General features: G+C 42.0%; 1 protein-coding gene across 1 annotated transcript; it reads right to left on the bottom strand.

The window, feature by feature from the left end:
• Positions 1–7,011: 7,011 nt before the first annotated feature.
• LOC121800290 lies at positions 7,012–7,718 on the bottom strand. Its single transcript, XM_042199866.1, has 2 exons — positions 7,488–7,718; positions 7,012–7,414 (listed from the first exon to the last, which is right to left on the bottom strand). The coding sequence occupies exons 1-2, from the start codon at positions 7,653–7,655 to the stop codon at positions 7,190–7,192; spliced, it is 393 nt and encodes a 130-aa protein (XP_042055800.1). The 5' UTR covers positions 7,656–7,718; the 3' UTR covers positions 7,012–7,189.
• Between the last annotated feature and the right edge of the window lie 14,317 nt (positions 7,719–22,035).

The following is a 22,035-nucleotide window of genomic DNA, read 5'->3' on the forward strand; positions in this document are numbered from 1 at the left end:
GTCTTTGAATGTTTGTCTTGATGGAAATAGGTACTAGTACTACCTTTTACAGACTCATGAATTGTTTTACTTAAGTTATCAATTTTAGCCAATTGGAAGGGCACCTATCGTATTCTTGAATAATATTGTCATATACTCCAATTAATAAAACACTCTTCTTGAATAATATTATCCTATTATCATATACTTTAATTGGGATAAACTAAAAAGGAAAACTTGTATCTTTTCAAGTACAAAGGTAAACAAAGGGGATTCATCTTGAGATTCTCTTCTTAATTGAAAGAAAAGGAAATGAAAAAAAAGGCTGTCATCTCGAGCCAAATAAAACACTCTTCTTCAATCTGGTTTATTCATTCATAACTTTAGTGTCTTGAATGGGATATTAGACATAATTGGGGAATAGCAGAGCAATATGATTGATAATACTTTTGTATTGTATGTATTACAATAGATGCTACCCCATTATATAGGGTTGATACATTTGCAACTATGGTAAAGTATCAATCAAAGATCAATTTCCCGATTCTATTCTTGGAGTACAATTGATTGAAATATTTTCCTTAATTGTTTGGAATATTCTCCAAATGTCAACTTTCCCTTTCTCAACACTCCCCCTCAAGTTGAGTGGTGGGATCTCCAAAGCTCAACTTGCCAAGTATGTTCATGAGGCTTCTTGAATTGACGGCTTTGGTGAGGATGTCGGCTAACTGTTCTTCGGACCGGACAAATGGTAGTTCCACAACTCCACTTTCCAATTTTTCTTTGATGAAGTGTCTGTCGACTTCAACGTGCTTTGTTCTATCATGCTGTACTGGATTCTCGGATATGCAGATTGTTGCCTTGTTGTCTCAGTATAGTTGACTCTTGTTTTGTGTGAGTCCAATCTCTTCCATCAACCTCCTAAGCCATAAGATCTCCATCAACCCACTTCTTATTCCTCGGAACTCAGCTTCTGCGCTTGATAATGCCACCACTTTTTGTTTCTTACTCCTCCATGTTACCAGATTTCCTTCTACAAATGTGAAGTATCCTGCGGTTGACTTCCGATCAATTGGATTACTTGCACAATCAGCATCGGTAAACCCATAAATTCCTCGGTGTTCATTCTTTCTGAACATTATTCCATGCCCAACTGTTCCTTTGAGGTACCGCACGATCCTTAACGCAGCTTCATAGTGGTCTTTTTGTGGTCGGTGCATGAATTGACTTACTACTCCTATAGCATAGGCAATGTCTGGTCTAGTGTGAGAGAGATAAATGAGTTTCCCCACCAGGCACTGGTACTTTCCTTGGTCTGCTTATTCAGTTCATCGGAGATCTGTAGCCCGTGGTTCACTAAGATTGGTGTATCAGCTGGTTTGCAATCAATCAAGCCTGTCTCCGCTAGAATGTCCAGGATGTATTTCTTCTGTCGCAAGAAGATTCCGCCTTCAGACCGCAGTACTTCTATTCCCAAGAAGTATTTAAGGTTTCCCAAGTCTTTCATTTCGAATTCTTGAAATAAGCTCCCCTTTAGCCTCTCTATCTCTTATGTATCGTCTCCCGTGATAATCATATCATCTACATAGATAATCAGGCATGTGATTTTGTCATCTCGCCTTTTCAAGAACAAAGTATGATCGGAGTTGCTCTGCCGAAATCCGTACTTGGTCATGGCTTCTTTTAATCTTCCAAACCAAACCCTCGGAGATTGTTTGAGCCCATAGAGTGTTTTCTTTAGGCGGCATCCTTCCTCTTTTGCAAATCCTTCCGAGAATCCCGGGGGTGCTTCCATGTACACTTCTCTTTTCAGCTCCCCATGTAGAAATGCATTTGTTACATCGAATTGGTGAAGTGGCCAGTTCCTGTTGGTAGCAACTGAGAGTAGTACTCGAATGGTATTCATTTTTGCTACAGGTGAGAAAGTCTCATCGTAGTCAACTCTGTAAGTCTGCGTGTAGCCCTTGGCGACTAATCGCGCTTTGTACCTCTCTATAGAACCATCTGGCCTTCGTTTGATAGTGAACAACCACTTGCATCCTACTGCCTTTTTCCCGTCTGGGGTTTTGCATTTCTCCCATGTACCGTTTCTTTCTAAGGCTCCCATCTCTTTCACCATTGCCTCTCGCCAGTGTTTATGTCTCCAAGCCTCTTCCACAGTACACGGGATCTCCTCTTTTTCATATAGGGCGGCCTCGAATGCGTGCGCCATCTCTGAGAGGTGTCCCCTTGCCAGGTTCACGACGGAGTATTTGGCTTTCTTGCCGATGAATTCAGGGCTATATCGTTTTGGCGGAACTCCTCTATTGGCTCTTGGTGGAAGTTAATATCCTCCAAGTTCTTCACTAATCTATTCTTCCAACAGATCACAAATTTCTAGATCATTTTGCGGGTCTGCTTCAGGCTCATTATTTGTCTCTGGGTTAGTTTCACCAAGTATAGTCAAGTCATCACCACTAGGCGGAGTTTCAGAGACACTTACATGAGATACTAGTAGGGGATCGTCTTGGATAGTGTCACTGTTTGGTGCGGGCTGTATTTCTTCTTCATCTTCTGCTGGGCTTTGTTGGAGCCCTGACCACTAAGCTGGTTAAAGAAATAGTCGGTTTCAAGAAAGTCGCAATTCATGGTAGTGAATAAGCGATTAGTTTTAGGGCCGAAGCACCTATATCCCTTTTGTGAGTTCCCATAACCCACGAAGACGCATTTGATAGCACATGGAGAGAGCTTATTTCGCTCATGTTTGGGAATGTGCACAAAAACTGAGCATCCGAATACTCGAGGCTGAAAGGTTAAAGGTAACGGTATGTGGGCTAGGGTCGAGAGGACTTCTAGTGGGGTTCGAAGGTCAAGAGTCCTGGAGGGTAAGCGGTTTGTTAGATAGACAAATGCGGCGACAGCTTCGGGCCAGAAGTGTCCGGGGGTTTTAGACTCAATGAGCATGGCTCGAGCCATTTCTAAGAGGGTACGATTCTTTCTTTTTGACACGCCATTTTGTTCTGGGGTGTATGGGCATGTGGTTTGGTGAACAAGACCATTTTTGTGGCAAAAGGTTTTCATCTTTGAATTGACAAATTCTCCCCCATTGTCGGAACGAAGGACTTTTATATTTTTCTGAAATTGGGTTTGAACTAGTGCATGAAAGTGACTAAAATGTTCAAAAACCTCATTCTTTTGTTTCATAAAATAGACCCAGGTCATACGAGTGCAGACATCTATAAAGAGGAGAAAGTATTTGAATCCTTGTCCCCCCACAAGTTGGAGAGGGACCCCACACATCAGAATGGACTAGTGAAAAGAGGGAATCAACACGAGTATTGTTTGATTTATATGAATGTCTACGGTTCTTGGCCAACGCACAAGTTTCACAATACATATCTTGACTGAATTTAGGAAAGAGGATATTTAAATAACCCGTAGAAGGATGTCCGCGTCGATGCCAGAGCCAGGCCTCTCTATCAGTAGTCATGTGGGTTAGTAGAGCAGTTCCTCGTTGTGTGATCTCATCCACGTAATACAGCCCGTCCCGTTCAGTGCCACGTCCAATAATTTCCCCTGTCCTGATATCCTGTAACAGACATAAGGTCGGTTGCATCAGTAAAGTACAATTTAATTCTTTTGTTACATGACTGATTGACAACAGTTTATGTGACATGGACGGAACATATAAGCAATTAGATAACGTCAGAGCGGATGAAACTGTGACTGTTCCTGCTCCTTCAACAGGTGTAAATTCGCCACTGGCTGTCTGGATATGGCTTTTCGGTGCCCTATGCATATTAGATATATCAGAGATGTCATAGGTAATAGTGTCAGTGGCTCCGCAGTCCAAAATCCACTTATCATTTTTTTTTCCAGAGGAGACGTTTAAGGCATACGATTCGGGTAAATTGTCAAGTATTTGGAACTGATTTTTACAAAGTATAGGGGCTTTTTCGGAATTTTCAGCAACTGTCGGGGTTTAATTGGGAATTTCCGAAGTGGGTGGCTATTTTGCAATTTCTGGGCTTTTTAGGGTTTCCTTGCAAATTTCGGGGTCTAATCTGCAATATACCTGGATCTGGGGGGTCAGGATAAGAGTTAAGGAAAGAGTAAGGGTTTGAGAATAAATTCTCAAACCCTAATATACCGTCTAACTGATCCGCCTCCATTCCTTTCTCGGCATTCCCCAAACCTTCTCCTCTAGCGATGGTTGCTACACCGGTTGTCATCTCCTTCGTTTCCGGGTTGCCGCCTCAGTTGTAAGCAGCTCCCGAGTTGCTCCCGATGACGGCGCCTGGTTCACCTTTGCCTATTGTCGTCGCTGCTCGGCCGGTTCCTCTAAATGGGGCTGGTGGCGGTGGCTTGGTTTTCTTTTCTTGCCACCATTCTGGGTAGCCGTGGATTTCAAAGCACATTTCCCGGCTGTGTTTCTTCTTCCCACAGTGTGAACATACGAGCCTTGATTTGTGTTCTTCAGGCCGTTTGTTCCATCCACCGCCACTACTGCCGCCGCTCCGTTGAGGATGGCTTCGATGCTGCCATTGGTCAGTCACGGCCAGGCCTGACCCGACCCCTTGTGTACCGGAGTCCTCTGTCTGGAGAATGCTTGACCGGACGTCTTCTTGTCGGAGGATGGCATAGGCCGCCTCGGCTGAGGGAAGTGGCTATGTCCTGATAATCTCCTTCTTGGTGTTCTCGTATTTGCTGTTTAGGGCTACTAGTAATTGAAATAGCCTTTGTTCTTGTTTTTTCGTGTTGTATATGTCGATGTCCTCTGCATATTTCATTGGATTTGGATGTCGCCGATCTATGGAGATCCATATGTCGTTTAATCTGGTCCAGATCTCCTCTAGTGATTCCTCCTTCTGCTTTAATGTGATTGCCTTTGCATACAGGTCGTATACTTGGATTTTGTCGCTCCTGCTGGCATAGGTGACCTCGATGCTCACCCATATGTCTCTGGCCGTCGGGTATTGAGTCAATCGACTCACCAGCCTTGGTTCCACATTCTGGGTTAACCATGTGAACACACAATGGTCGGCTTGTTGCCATTTTCCGAACGCTTGGTCGGTTTTGGCGGGGGGGTTGGGACTCCAGTGATGTGAGACATCATCCCCCTTCCGCCAATCGTCGCTTTCATGAGGATAGACCATTGGGGGTAATTGTCACCATTTAGTTTCTCTGCAATGACTAGTGGTGAGGAATCGATTCTGTATGTTTCTGGGGTTGGATCTGGAGTGTTGGTGTTTACTAGTTTGCTCTGATTTTGCGCAATACTTACACGCATGAATTCGGCAAACATTCGAGCGAATTGCTCTGTTTCCGTTGGTTTTGGTGGTTCGTTATTGTCTGACATGGCTTTTGTTTTGTAGGGTCTGCCGGATTTTTGGCCAGAAAGGTTTGAGATTGGTCCGAGACAGTGATGAGACTCTGAGTCTCACCCCCGCTCTGATACTATCTTGAATGGGATATTAGACATAATTGGGGAATAGCAGAGTAATATGATTGATAATACTTTTGTATTGTATGTATTACAATAGATGCTACCCCATTATATAGGGTTGATACATTTGTAATTATGGTAAAGTATCAATCAAAGATCAATTTCCCTATTCTATTCTTGGAGTATAATTGATTGGAATATTTTCCTTAATTGTTTGGAATATTTTCCAAATGTCAACTTTCCATTTCTCAACATAGCATAGTGGAGTAGTTTATAATATAAAATAAAAAATCATCAGTTTTCTGCTTAATCTTTTTCATCATCGTCTACTACTATTAACTACTGCCACTGTCCTACAATACTTCCAACTAATTACTCCGTATACCACTGGCGGACACACATACAAATGAGGGAGGGTTTAAGCCCCTATCCAAAAAAAAATTTGGGATTTTTTCTATTTCAAAAATGATTAAATTTTTTTAAATTTATCTCTAGCCCTCACCAAATTAACGATATTAAAGACTAAATCATCAACAATTGAATATTAAGAGGGGCTGAAATGAATCAAGAAGATAAACATTACAGAGAATAAAATGAAGAACAATGATTTACTTAGATGAGTTTGAGGAAGAAGATGACTTGAATACTTTATTACAATTAATATTATAAACTTCCTAGTAAAATGTGTCAAGATGGTGTGCTTTTCTAAAAATTGCGATTCTTTTATTGGCTAATAAATTAAATTAAAAGTAGACTAAAGTCCCAAAATAGTCCTTAACATATTGCGTTTTTTTATTTTGGTACAAAACATTATCTTTTGAATTATTCGGCCCCTCACATTTGAAATCGGATCACATTTGGTACATTTTGGACGGTTCCGTCAAATTTTTGACGGATTTAATTACCGCGTCACAAATTCGTCACTAACTGGGATAAACTGATCCGTCACTAATCCTTGAGCTCCACCCGATTAGTGTCGGATTTGTGAAGGACTAGTCCATTTATACTCCCTCCATCCCACAAAGATTGTTCCATTTTTCCATTTTCGTCCGTCCCACAAAACTTGTCTCATTTTACTTTTTACCATATTTTGTAGTGAACTTCATATTCCACTAAATCATTTCTACTCTCATTTTATTATAAAATTAATATAAAAAAGTAGGACTTACATTCCACTAACTTTTTCAACTCACTTTTTATTACATTACTTAAAACCCGTGTCAGGTCAAGGTGAGACCATCTTTATGGGAAAGAGGGAGTAACTTTTTTCCATAATGATAATTTACAAAGTATTATTTTAATTTTCTTTCCAAATAATCGATGTAAACTCAATTTTTATTTTCTTAGGGACTTTAATCCATAAATTAAATTTTTAGACTTTTATTTTTCAATCTAATTATGCGAAAACTTGTTGTATTTTTACTATATTTTTTATCATAAAAAATACTATATGCCCGTTTACAAAAATACTATTTTTTTGGTATAATAACCAAAAATAATATCGTTTCTATTTATAGAAAGATTTCCATCAATTTTTCTCCCCTCACATTGTACTTTATCATTGCTTCTCTTTATCTTTATAAGATTCCAATAAGCATTAAAACTTGTTTCGTCCATAAGACTATTTTTCATAGATAATGAGAGTATATATAATGAAGCCACTACTAACAAAAATTTCTGCGTACCCCCCGTGCCGTATACCCATATTCTTTTTCTCTACTAGTAACTAAAAGTATAATGAAAAAATGCAAAATTCATGATTTAGCGATTCGATGTATCCCAGCTTTAATACGTCCACTCTTGTGGTAGCCTGAGTTCTTGATTCATAGCGAGTTCTTGAGATTGCAGGTGCCGAAAAGCGAGAGATGTTTGGGTTTGCGGAGTCGGTGTTTTGACAAACGTAGTAATTCGCATCCTCTGAACTTGCTCTGCAGCAGCACATAGTAAATCCCAACCACTAATTCCCTTGGACGAAGAATCGCAGAGAGTCGATTGCGGCGACTCCAACCCCTACAAAATTGAAAATTCATAAATTCAAATTCAGCAAGCAAATGAGAGATAAATATGAGAGAGAAGTAGAAACCTTGGAGGTGTGAGTTAAATCGTCTTCGTCGCTCTCGGTCTCTGTGGCTGAGCTCAGATCATCCGCCCTCTTGGTCTTGGTCTTGGACTTGAAGTCCATGAGCAAATCATCGTCGGTGAGAAACTCTGAAGGTAGCCAGAACTCTCCGTCGTGAAGCTCTTGCGCCATGGCAACTTTGGAAAACAATGCGAAATGTGGGAGGCGGAGATGGTGGGAAATTTAGGTGAAGAGTGAGTAGTTATATAAGGTGGGAACCCTAGCAATTGGAGCAGCACAAGCGCGGCGGTGCACTTTGAAATACAGTTGTAAGATGGTGGTGGGGTCCGCCTCTCACTAGGTTCCCGCATTTGGGCCCCTTTTTATTCTCACTTGGGCCTATATTTTTTTTATAGTATTTCATTAGTTAAATAAGTAGTGCTTGTAATAACTGAAAGTAGTATATTTGATTGTGGATAGGGGGAATTATGTACATGGTTAAAGTATGAGCTCTTTGCAGATTACTCTGAAATCTAAATGGAATATACACTGTCAGATTCCATTCCTTCTTTCACACTGCCGGTGTTTGATTATTAAATGAGTAGTATGTCAAATGCAATATAGAATATCAGAGAAATTATTTTTAAAATCCTACAAATGAGAGAAAGTAACACACAAAGGTGGACATACTAAGAGTGTCCACTATAAGGTGGACACGCCCAATAGCCCCGCCCCAGTTTTTTGTCCATAGCCCCAAAATTCTACTTCCGCCACTATAGTGGACAACTCCAATAGCCCCAAAATTTTATAATCAATTTTCATTTTTAATCAAGTGTAATTTAAATAATCGCAGTGTAAATAACTAGAATACGAGGTAATTAGGCCGAATATTCATTGTATTGCATACTGGTAAAATTATACAACGAATAATGAAAATAAAATACAACTACAAAACTCCGGCACCGTCTACTCGGTGTCGGAGTCGGCTTCCTCGTCTTCCTCTTCTTCTCCTCCTCCTCCTCCTCCTCCTCCTCCTCCTCTCTCGCTGCTGCCGGCCGCGGTATCCCCAGGCGCATTATCAACCAACCCCAGTCGACTCTCAAGCCGATTGATGAGCCTCTTGTAGACGTTCCTGACGTACGGGTCAGTTTCCCCTGCGTATGACCTGCATACGTCTTGCAGTTGTTGCATCAATGTTACGTCTATGCTATTGGCCAATACCTCGTGGGGTTGCACCGTGGGCTGTGGGATTGGGGCAGACTGGGGGATGCGCGATCCGGACGTGGCCGCCGTTTGGCGGGAAGCACTTCTACCTCCTCTGGCTCTGCGGATAGAGGACTGTTGTCCCATGGGCCGTCGTCGCCTAATGTGAGTCGCGGCTGGCTCTTCGACTTGCTCGTCGGACTGCTCGAACTCGTGCGAGCCGCTCCCACTGTTGTATTCCCCGGCAAGGTTGTGCCTTGTGCGCTTCGGGCCACCGGCTGTTTCCACCTCGTTCGCCACGATCGACCTGAATTTCGGACAATCCGCGAGGACAAGATACTCCTCCCATAAGGTGAACTTCGGCTCGCCCGTCTTGCGGTATTGGCCCTCCGACAGGGTCTTCACATCTTCTGCGCTTCTGCCACTCTCGGCGTGGCGAAGGTTGTTCTCGTATATGGACGCGAACAGCTTGGTAGCCCGCAGAATCCTACCGAACTTTTTTCGAATCTGTTCTGGGTCGCGCTTCTCGGCGCCGTCGGGCTTCAATTCCTCGTATGCCATCATGACGCGCCTCCAAAAGCTCCCCGACTCCTGATCGGTACCCACCACGGGGTCCGAAGTGATAGCATCCCACGCCTTCGCCACGGCAATGCTCTCGTCTTTGCTGTATGGCCTGCCGCGGCTGGACCCCTCGGGCTGATCACCGCTATCGCCGGGGCCACTACCCTCGCTACTCGCAATGCCGGGGGAGCTGCCCGAGTGTCCACCGACGTTGCCGGTGCCACGACTGCCGCCTCCGCCCCTAGGGCCTCTGCCCCTACCGCCACCAGAGCCCCGGCTGCCGCCACCTCCTCGGGTCGGAACAGGTGTTTCCACCCGCGCTACCGGCGTATCTGGGATGCCGGTACTGAGCAGACCCAACATAGTATCAAATGCGTCTTGATCCGCTTCGGTGATCGGAGATTGGCTGGCTTGAAAAGGGGAACCCGGCCGCGCCAGGTGAAGCGCGTCTAGGTTGGGTCGGTAATCTCCAAAAGCGGAACGACTCAGATTCCGTTGTAAAACGGGCGGCGTTGGTGAGGATCTCCACGACTGAGATGGAGGAAGGGGTGGACTCGATGCCCACGGTGGTGGAGATTGATTCCAACTCCAAGACTGTGACGGAACCGCATATCCGCCAAATCCCGACGGCTGAGAAGCATATCCACCAAAACCCGACGGCTGAGATGGATTGCTGTCATATCCCGATTCCTCAGTGTCGGGTGATTCGTCGTCTCCTCGGTGCATTTTGTAGAGAGTGTTTTTGTAGAAAGTGGGTGTATGGATGTTGTGAAAATGGGAGTGGGGGAGGAGGGAGAGTGGTATTTATAGATATGAAAAACGAAAAAAAAAAATTTCAAACCATGCGGCTATAGCCGCGGCGGATTTCCGCCACTATAATAGTCACGGCTATAGCCGCGCCTATACCATGCACGCCGCGTCCTCGCCCCACTCGCGGCGAAGCCTCGTCCGCCGCCCTCCACCCCTTCCGCCGCGTCCACCCTCGCGGCGGACACCCCATCCACTATAAGCGCCGCGCCTTCCGCCCCGCCATCGCCCCGCTCGCGGCGACCGCCGCGTCCACCTTATAGTGGACGCTCTAAATCTTTTAATAATATTATTATATATTCCACAATAATTTCATAGTTATTGCTCCTTAAACTTATGTGCGAGTTATGTACTTTGACAAAGAAGCGATTTAAAAAAAAGAGCATCATGGATATGTTTTATGCAACAATCAAGTGTGTCTTTGTGCGTGAATAAGAGTAGTAGTAGTAGTAAATGTTTCGTGCGTGGCTATACCGACAACAATTAATACAAAATTCAAAAAACATAAAAGAAAGTATTTTAACCCAATAAAAGAATATCTGGATCAAGATTTAAGTGGTGGAGGTTGATAATCCCTTAATTAAGGAAATGGCAGCATCAATAATTAGATTAGGGAGGGAGGAGGTGACAAGCCTTTGTGATTGGTGGCGGAAGGAACTGACGTTTGTCGTTATCCACGACTAACGTGCCTCATTATGCGTTGCATTTACAATTACAAAAGTAGTGGCGGGGTATTTTTTATTTTGGTCTGCTCCGTTAACATCTTTGCATTCACTCACAATGTATGTACAACACCCAGCTTTTTCAAACCCTTACTCTGCCAAATTTATTGCTTTTAAATACAGTGACATCAATGAAACAAATGTTCTTGCTTCGAAATGTTGATTAAAGTTTAGTGCTTTTTTGTTTGCGCAAATAGCCTTTAAAGTCATCTACTTTTATAAAAATTTGATTTTTCCTGTTAACTTTAAATGTTATGTTGTGTTAAAAGTCATGAACTTTATTCTCGTGTGCCGATTTACCGAGTCGGGTATTCCGGGTAAGCAGTGTGATGATGTTTGTATTCATGCTGACGTGGAAGATGCCTTGGATGATGAGTGTATTTACTCCCTTTCCGGTCACTCTTTTTCCACTTCATTTACCCAATCCCTAATTTAAAAAAAAAATAAAAAATCTCCTACTTCCTCACTCCAGCGCCGCCGCGCAACACCTGCTCCTCCCCTTCTTCTCTTTCTCTCCCTCCTTTTCTCCCTCTTAATGTTAATTTTAATTTCGGACCTGGGTGAACACTCGGCGAGAGCGAGCAGCACGGCGAATCGCAGCGGGTGGTGGCCAGCGACGGCGATGCTATCCGCGGCGGTCGGTGTACGCGGAGACAGACGGGGCTGTCCGAACTGTAGCCTCGCAACTCCGTTGTATCGGCGACTCCACCGAGGAGGCAGAACGGAGGTGGTGGAGTGAATTAGGTGTCGACGGGATTTTGGGGATTTCTCTGTTGGGGATCTCTGTCGGGCGAGGGAGATAGCGGAGAGGGGAGACTCTCCGGTACTTCTCCGAGGGTGAATCGCCGAGGTGACGGCCGGCGGTAGATGATGGTGGAGGTGGAAGGCGACGGGATTTGGGTGAAGTGAAGTGAGGAGAGTGGAGAAGGGAGTTGACCGATTGTTTTGAAATTTTAATTTATTTTCAACAAATACAAAATGATGTCTTTTTGTGTTCCGGCTGCCAAGTCATGCTTGTGGCTGCCACGTAGGATAAGTTTATGCCGGAAAATTATCGGGTTGTGTAAGATGAGAAATTTGTACAACCCGATAAAATTCTTGACTTTTAACGCAACATTTAAAGTTAAAAGGAAAAATCAAATTTTTATTAAAGTTCGTGACTTTAGATGCAATTTGCCTTTTTATTTTGATATTTAAGTGCTTATCGAAATTACAAATTTGATCGACTCAATTCCTGGTTGGGTACGGTAAATTAAATAAATACTGAAGGTCTAATCTTTCGAAATACAATCTATTAGATTAGTATTTGAGAGTTTTGAGCTAAATTAATTAATTTCTTGAGCCAAAAAGACACTCTCTTTTGTTTCCAACGCCAGCAACTCAATAAGTACTCTCAGTTAGCAATCTAATTTCCCTTTGACTTGCAATCTTCTTACCAAAATACTCCCTCATAAACACGGCTACTACCCTAATCTCTCCCAGCCGCCTCACTCACTCACACACACTCTGTTCACCATCACAAGAAAGAAGAAGATGAATCAGAGAGGATAGAGAAGGAGCAGAGGGAACCGAGAGTAAGAGAGGTGAAGAGAGCTGTCTTGCTAATGCGAAGAGAGCCTAAGTCCAATACTTCACAACAACCCCAATCTCTGGTTCAATCTCATACACATCCTATAACATAGAACAATAACTCCATTATAACTCTGAAAATACCGAAAGAAGACCGATTAATGGGCGAACTTTCAAAGAATCGGAACTACGAACTTAAAAGTATCTTCGGGGCTGTACGAATTTTTCGGGACCGTTCCAGCGTGCATGGGGCTGCCGAGTAGCAGCGCGTGACGGAGAGGAGTGCCGGAATTTCGTGGAGGAGAAAGCGTGCACGAGCAACTCCCGGCAGCGGCTGGACGGAGCAGTGTGTAGGCAACGACGAGCCGTGCGGGGTGGAGATGGCGTGGGCGTGCGAGGAGAATGCAGAGTTGGCGGCAACCTTCGTTTATTTTTCTTGAGTTTGGTAACATAGTAAGAGAGGGTTTCAAAATAGAGGTGATCAAATCGGGGATTCTGCTCTGTCATTGCGAGGGGCCTTTTTTATGTGTTTTATTTTATTTTATTTAGTCCTTTTTTTTGTTACTTCCTCTATTCTTCGATACAAGTCTTTTTGATTATGTTGAAGAACTATTTTTTATTATGATAAAGTTTTAAGAAAGTTAAATAAAAGTGAGTTGAATAATTTAGTAGAATATGAGACTCATTTATATATATATATTTTATTAATTTTGAGTAGTGATAAAATACAAACTCATATATTCTATAAACTTCAAATTTTTCAATATAGTGTCAGCACAGTGTAAATTTTCAAGATTTTGATATCAACACAATGTCAACACAATATCAACACGGTGTCAACCGTTGACACTGTGTTGATATTTTCTGTTGATATTATTTTGTAATTGGTTGACATTTGTTAACGGTGCAGATCATAGTTTGGAGTTTGTACAATATTTAGAATTTACATTAAATTATATTCTTATTAGTTTTATAATAAAATGTGAGTGTAATAAGTTGGTGGAATATAAGACCAACATATCATTTATGGTAAAAGTAAAATATGTCTTATTGTGGGACGGACCGAAATGAAAATAGGACTCTCATTGTGAGACGGAGGCAATATTTATTTTGAGCTACGGACTTTTTCTTTTAGACCATCCGCAGCGGTGAGCAGCATGCTCACCGCCGTCCTTGCCGCTGGCAAGGACAGAGCTCGTCCGTTGATGCGCCCTGCCGCTGGCAGGGTGGTGCTCTTAGCTAAGAGCACGTCCGTGCCAGCGGCAAGAGCACGAGGTGGCGACGTGGCAGCTTCTGATTGGCCCGTTGATTTATCATTTTTTATTATTATTTTTTTAATAAAATCAAAAAATCTGAAAAATTCAAAATTAATAAAAAAAAATATTTTCTCACTTCCTTATAATATATATCCATTTTTTCCACACTTTTAATTTATTTTTTTTTCATTATTTTTACCCCAAAATTCATACTTTCATCTATAAATACTCTCATTTCAAACACAAAAAATGACACTATACTAAACAACTCTCTAAATCTCAATTTTTATGAGTTTAATTATGTAATTTTTAATTTTTAGGAGTTTAATTATGTAATTTTTAATTTTTAGGATTTTAATTATGTAATTTTTAATTTTTAGGATTTTAATTATGTAATTTTTAATTTTATTTGTAATTTGTAATATTTATTGTGGTTTTTAAATGAATTTTAATATTATGGAAATGTTTTTGTTTAATTGAATTTTATATTAATTGTGCTCGTCCTTGCGGAAGAGCACAGTTGTGGGTATTGTGCTCTTGCCAGAGAGCAGGCATGAATAGTACCGCCCGGGCCCACAACCGTGCCGCTGGCAAGAGCACGGTTGTGGATGCTCTTATCTTGGTTGGGCCTGTGAGAAGAATTGTTAAGTTTAGGCTATGGGATTATTGGGCCATAAATAAAAGGTCTGTCTGTAGAATGAAATGGGCTTGCTTTGTTTTAAATTAATTCTGGTGAGCCAGTAATGCGAATAATCGAATAATTAAGACACAATTAAAGAAAATACAACTAATCAAAACCTGATTAAAACTTATGATTTAAATAAGTTGAGTTTGAAAAATTCTAGGAATAAAAGAGAAAAATTTCGACGCTTTAGGACACATGTATCTTAATTATTTATTTGCTTCCTTGTGCTGATGAATGCTTGAAAGGTGCACCTTATGTCCTTTAGTGATTGCAAAAACACTCTAGTTCGCAGAACAAATTAAAGCACGCTGAGTCAACGCAACTGATCAAGTTAGGTATTGAGCTGATCAAGTCGGCAACTATTGGGTTGTTGGTTATGCAAACTAAGAGACTAAGGGCCTTCAATACCTTAACCCACAATACTATCAACTAGTAAAGGGAAGTAAGAGTCGAATCCCACAGGGACAGAAGTGGGTTGAATTGTGTATGAGACATGTGGGGGTTGGCTGCTGCCACGCTTCACTACAGGTGGGTTAACTAAGACTAAAAATACTCAAGTAGTAAACTAACTTGATCAACTGGACTAGCAATAAGAAGACATCATAACTTCAAACTTATCAACTCACGTAGAAACAACACGTAAACACAAAGCAAATGGGACCACAAAAAGGAAACTCTCGTACTACCAAAGCTGCAAAAATGAAAAGGTGACAGTGACTGCAATCCTAACGAACTATGACCTTCTTCTTCGCTAAGCAACAAATAAAATACACACGGCCGATGAAAACATAGCATATGACATCCAAGAGAGAAACAAACAAATTAAAACACGGATCCATGCGACTTAGCCGAAGAGAAAAACAGATCTAAAGGTCCATCTTATTTTCATGCAAGTTGACGAGTAAAGACTTAGATCCAACTACGATAAATCGAAAACAGAGCAATCGATAGGTAATCTGACTTAGATCCAACTACGATAAATCGAAAACAGAGCAATCGATAGGTAATCTAAACAAGATCTAACTCAGAAATCACAAAACTCAAATAGACATGCATTGCATACTTCATCCAAAATATCATATCTAAACATGAACGACTGAATTACGCCAAATCAAAACAGAATTAAGCTAAGCAAAGAAAGCGAGACCAATGAACATCATATTCAAAACAGCTTGCACTAAAAACTCCATTTCATAAATGATCTTCGATTAACAAAACAGAACAGAATTCCCAACTCCATATTCAAAAGAACGATCACAAAAAGAGGTAACTGAGAGTAGCGACTAAGAGAAAAACTGAATAACAACTGAAACTTCAGAAAAAACATCAACTAAAACTGAATAACAACTGTTTTGACCCCTCGGGGTTTAAAGAAAAATAAACTATGAAGGCTTCTTGGCAGATCAGAGTCTCTTCTTCCTTGACGAGGAACAAGAGAGGAAAGTTGAAGTAGAAAGTGACTCCGATAACTCCTAGCTCCCGTTCTCCATGCTTAAAGTGTAAATGTGGACTGTGAAGTGACTGTGATGATACTGGACTCTTCAAAGGACCGAACTCCCTCTTTGTGTCTTCTCCCCACGATTTATAGGATGGCTTTGTCTCAAATCCCTAGGTTAAGCTCATCATGTCATAACATTAATGCCCCTAAGATGGCATATTATTTTCTCTCTCCTATGACTCATCATCTCATGTGGTGAACTCCACTTGACCAACTCGCTGGTCGGGCAGGCTCCCTTGCTTGTCCGGAACTGATCAGCTTGCTCTCGGTTTTGGTCATTTCTTGCTTCATTTTCAAGTTGATCAAGTCGTCCATGCACTTCGCTGCTTCAGCACTTTTCCAGCCCCTGCACACTCAAATACACACTTTTTTCGTACATTATCATCCTTGTTAGTGTAATAAACCCCTATAAAACCATGCTTGTAACGAGCCCTATCAATGCTTTGTTTATGTTTCAAAAGCATTTTCTCTGCAAACGAGGTTAGGTCGGAGTTGGAATAAATAGAATTAAGTATTTAAGCGAATGGGGTGGGCTTTATTTCCTAAACTCTTTCATATTTTGAAATCATGACTATGGTGTTACAAGGGCGGTTTAAATGTTATCCCATGCCTGCGATTGTTTTGATGATGTTTTTGTGCGTCTAATGTCTAGTTAGTGGGTTCGCTCCATTAAGCTCTAGGGCTATATTGTCTAATGTCTAGTTTGTGAGTTCGATCCATTAGGCAATAAGACTATGTACACGAATTTGGGTCTGAGTAGGGCCGCAAACCATCTCAGACTAATGTACACAGTTGGGATCGTGAGACATCCTTGCTAGTCGGCCGGTCTCGTGGGTGAAAAGTGTGGCCACACTTTCGTCTTACTAAGGAAAGGTTGTGATTGATGGATTGTTGGTGAACCACATAAATTTGTGTCTCTTTACGTTTCTATTTGTCTCGATTACACAATTTTTCTATTTTGTCATAACAAGTTTAGTCAAGGCGGGCTGGCGGCCGGGGGGCGTTGAAAACGTTGGCTCTACCGCACATAATAATTTAGAATATTAAATTCTCCCTCCCCCGATCCCTTAATTTTTGTAACACTTTAACATGGCACGAGTTTTAAGAAATGTAATGGAAAGTTAGTTGAAAATGTTAGTGGAGAGTGAGTCACACTTTTACATATTAGTTTTATTATAAATTGCGAGTTGGAATAAGTTAGTGGAATATAGGGTCCACTAAAAAAATGGTAAAAAGTGAAATGCGAGAAATTTTGTAGGACGGATAAAAATGAAAAAATGTAACAAAATTTAAGGGAATGAGGGAGTACATTTTTAATGAGAACTATACATATATATATATATATATATATATATATATATATATATATATATATATATATATGATAATTAACATTATTAATTGCTCCTTTGGTTTTACTCCTAACTCCTTTATAACTCCGTTTTAGTGGCCAACTTTAATCAATTATTTATCACTCACCGATAATCGGTATAGAGAAAATTAATATATCGCAGTCATTTACTGCGAACCAATGTTTTAAAAAATGGACCGGACCGGCCGGTTCGACCGGTCGGACCGCGAACCGTTTTAGTCCGATTCACCCCTTTAAACCACCACTGCATTGAACCGCCGTGAACCGGTGGAACCGGCCGGTCGGACTGGTTGGACCGTGAACCGGAAACCGATTTTCTATTTTTTTTTTCAAAATTTTTTAAAATTTGTTGTTGGTAGAGGTTGAACTCATGACCTCTCTTCTAGTTAAGAAGACCTCTACCACTCCACCACATGGACTCATTGAACAATTTGAATGTTAAATATTTTTATACATTAACCATTAATTTTATCTACAAAAACTAATAATTCATTTTAAATTTATTATTCTTTAATATAATTGTTAATTATAATATATATAATTATCATCCTTTATATTTTAATGATGCTTTACTTACCACCTGTATTATTATTAGTACCATATAAGATTCATTATTTACTATAAATAAATTTTTTATATTACATACTTAATTTATATACCCTAGCTATTGACATTAATGAATAATCTTATCTAAACTAATTAATAAGTACTTAATTCATATTTAATTATATATTATTTTACGAAATAAATTTTATTAAATTAATATAAACATTATCTATTTTAATACATGAAATATTAAATTTTTTATCTAGACTAACTAATATTAAATATATATATCTGAATATATATACTAAATTTTAATATTATTTATATTTATACATCACTAATTATTTTTAAGGTTTAATGTTTTGTGATATATTATTAATTGTAAATCATTTACTAAATTTAATATATTTTTATATATATTTGCAACAGTAAAACGGTTAGACCGGTGGTTCGACCGGTTGGACAGGTTGAACCGTGAACCAGTAACGTCGCCGGTTCGTTTGCCGGTCCGGTTTTTAAAACATTGCTGCGAATGTACATCGATCCCATAAAAATAGAAAACTCTTTCCATTTTCGTTCGTTACATAAAAATAACACATTTCTATTTTTGATAACTTTTTTCTTTCTAATGAGGTGAGCCCATTTTCAACTAATAATACTCTTTTTCTTTTTTACTCCTTTCTTATTTTACTAATTTTAAATCAAAACTCGTGTCATCGAAAAGTTTTTATTTTAATAGGATGGAATGAGGATCATTTAATTTATGTTCATAAATTAAATGTCCATTTATATGAATGATGCGGTCAAATCCCTTTGACTGATCACAATTCCAATGTAATAATACTAATTTATTACAATCATAATTCATAAATTATAAAAGCTATGGCCCGAATTGATATCTTGTAAAAACAATGACGTGAATCATGCTAAAAATCGGCATCAACAAATTGAATCATAAGAGCATCCACAATGGCGCCTAGCGCACCGCTTAGCCGAGCCCCGGTGCTAGGCGGTGCGCTCGGCGAACCATTGCAACCGCCTAGTGGTTTTCCGAAAAAAAAATCGCCTAGCACTAGGCGATATACGGGCGCTCGGCGATCCGCTCGGCGCCAGGATCGCCGAGCGCATCGCCCAGCGGATTTTTTTTTAAAATTAATTTTTGAAACACTATATATACGCGCTTTGCACGTCATTTTCATTCGCACCACTTATTTTAATGAGTTTTCTCTCTATCTTAATTTCTGTACAAGAGCAACAACGCGAAATGGATAACAACAACGAATGTACTCCAGTGACGTGCGGGTCTCAAACTCCCCCGGTACCCGTGGGAGGTGGATGGAGTCCGATGCTAGGGTACTACAACATGTACCCGTGGCAGGGGATGAAGCCCGGGATGGCAGCCGGGGGGAATATGCCCGGGATGGCAGTTGGGGAGGAGTATGCCGGCGTGGCAGGGGGTACCGGGGATGCAACCCGGTATGCAGATGATGCCGGGGTGGGTGCCCGGGATGCAGATGAAGCCGGGGGGTGCCCGGGATGCAGATGATGCCGGTGGGGGGGGGGGACGGCGATGCAGCCCCCGACAGGAGGGGTACCGGCGACGCAGGGGATGCCGGGGGAGGAAAACGTCTATCGCCCCAGTTTTGATTTTTCGACTGCTTCTTCACACAGATCGACCCCAACGGAGGCGCAGTTCACGGAATTTGAGACTTTTTTCTTAGAGGAGTTGGGGTTTGATATTCTCGGAGTTTCGGATACTCCCGTTCAAATGGGGGGAGCAGTGCGGGGTCGTCGCGCCCCAAAGAAGAAGGGCAAGGGGAAGAGGGTCGGCGAGTCGTCGCAGCCTGGTGAGGACGATTGCTCGGTACGGAGGAGGTGGACTGATGCGGAGAACGTCGCGCTGTCCAAGGCGTGGGTGAGTGTTTGCGATGATCCCCTCACTTCGTACAATCAGAGGATCGTCAACTTGTGGGCTAAAATAGCAGCAGCCTACGAGACATTTTGCCCGGATGGGAGGCCAAGCACCGGGGAGGATTGCCAGAAGGCGTGGGACCGAATCAGGGCTGCGGTCTCCCGATTTTTGGGCTTGTACACCAACGCCCTCCGCATGCAGAGCAGTGGCCAAACGGAGGATAACTGCAGGAGGATAGAGGATAAAGCCTTCCCCCAGCCCGGGTTGTATAACGATTTCACCTACTGGAACTGCTTTGTGGTGCTGAATGAATCCGAGAAGTTTCGAGCAGGTGTCGACGCTGGCTGGCCGAAGAAGCAACGACTGAACTACACCGGTGATTACAGCAGCAGCAGTGGTGGTTCCCACGACCTCCCCGAGACTGCCCAGGTGATCCCCACCCCTCGTTCGTTTGCTCGCCGACCTCGCCCGGCTAGGCAAAAGCGGGCGCAACGGGAGGCGAGGGGGGTCGCCGGGGGTTCCCAGGAGGTCCAGTCGGCATCCCCCCTTGGCTAGTCCACAGAGGATCTCAAATTCTTCGCGCGTCAACAAACGCGCGCTCAGATGGTCAAGACGTTAGCCGAATGGCGGGCGGCGACGGAACCTGAGGAGAAGAGTTTTCTTCACGCATTGCTCGTGAGCATGCGTGACGATTTGGGTGAAGGCGGCGGCGACGGTGGCGACGGAGGCGGCGACGACGGTGACGACGGCGACGAAGGAGGCGACGGAGACGAGGAGTGAATTTTTTAAATTAATGTACTTTTTTTTAATTAATGTATTTTTTTAATTTTATTGTATTTTTTTTTAATTAATGTACTTTTTTAAATTTTAATAGTATTATTAAATTTTCACGTGTCTGTGTCGTAAATTTAATTCCGTATGTTGTGTGATTGTTATTTATTTGTTTTATATAATTTTGAGTGATGTGGCTATGCTATGGCTGGGCTATTTGCTTGTCTTGATGATGTGGCAGGAGGATTTTTAGGGCTGATGATGTGGCAGGAGGAGTTTGTGGCTAGGCTATGACTGAGCTATTGCTGGGCTATTCCTATTGTGGATGCTCTTAATTATTTGTTTTATATAATTTTGAGTGATGTGGCTAGGCTATGGCTGGGCTATTTGATTGTCTTGATGATGTGACAGGAGGATATTTAGGGCTGATGATGTGGCAGGAGGAGTTTGTGGCTAGGCTATGGCTAAGCTATTGCTGAGCTATTCCTATCGTGGATGCTCTAACTATAACTATTAATTATTTAATTTTGGCACCCACCATTCATCTACGAGTGAAATTAAATTTATTAAGAAGAATATTTGCATAATGTTATCTTAAAAGAAATGAGTTCGATGAAATTTGAACCAATATATGGAGAGAGAGAAAAAGGGGAAATATCGATTCTTAGATTTTATTTTACGTAAATTCTCGAATTTGGACTAGGCTGTAACAACCCTTTAGAGCATCTCCAATGCACGGATGTCCCATTCGGACATCCACTAGAACTTCTCAAAAACACCTCCGGCCACATCACTAGGACTTTCCATCCCACTGCCACGTCACTAGGACATCCCCTTCACAATCCTCCCTTCCCATCGCCCTTCCCACTAGGACTTCCCGCAATAAAAAAAATCACAATTATTTATAAACGTAACAGAATTATAATTTTGACAAGGAATACGGGAAAATTGCGAATGCTTCATTAAAAAAATTACATAAAAAAAGAAAAAAATTACATAATAAAAAAGAAAAAAATTACATAATAAAAACAACATAATACGGGAAATTTAGACTCGGCTCACTCCGCGTTGTCCTCGTCGCCCGTGCCGCCCCCGTCGTCCCCGCCGCTAATCTCGGCGCCATCATCTCCAATGGGTGGCATCCCCAAATCTCGCCGACATTCATCGATGACATCCTTCAACATCATTTTGTACACAGGATTTGTCGTGCTATGCCACCTATGCATGGTCCGGACCAAACTAATCGTTATCTGCGCGCGGGCGAGACGATCGTACTCTTCTGGGGGAGCAGGGGCCTCCGATTGGACCTCGAACGACCCGCTACCGCTGCTGCTTCCCCTAGCCTTCCGCTGCACAGCCTTTTGCCCAATCGGGCGACGACGCCGGCGGGAGTCTGATTGAGGTAGCGGGGACACTTCCTCGGCTTCCGGGAGCTCGTGCGAACCAGCACTGCTGCTGTATTCACCGGAAGCGTTGATCTTCGTCTGCTTTTGCCAGCCCGATTCGACACCCCCACAAAACTTTTGGGAATCCTTCACCACGAGATATGCCCCCCACTGGTCGAAATCTTTGAACTTCAAGGATCTGTCGGGGTACTGCGCCAAGGCACGGTTCTTTACATCCTCCTCGGACATACCGCTGGTTGCCTGGCGGAGATTGTTTTGGTAGAG

The sequence above is a fragment of the Salvia splendens genome, chromosome 4, assembly GCF_004379255.2.
Source record: "Salvia splendens isolate huo1 chromosome 4, SspV2, whole genome shotgun sequence".
In the NCBI taxonomy this organism is placed as follows: Eukaryota; Viridiplantae; Streptophyta; class Magnoliopsida; order Lamiales; family Lamiaceae; genus Salvia; species Salvia splendens.

Coding starts and splice junctions, on each gene's coding strand:
- LOC121800290 (XM_042199866.1), bottom strand. CDS start 7,655: ATGGCGCAAGAGCTTCACGACGGAGAGTTCTGGCTACCTTCAGAGTTT. Junction 7,415..7,487: donor ATTTAACTCACACCTCCAAG/GTTTCTACTTCT, acceptor TCAATTTTGTAG/GGGTTGGAGTCGCCGCAATC.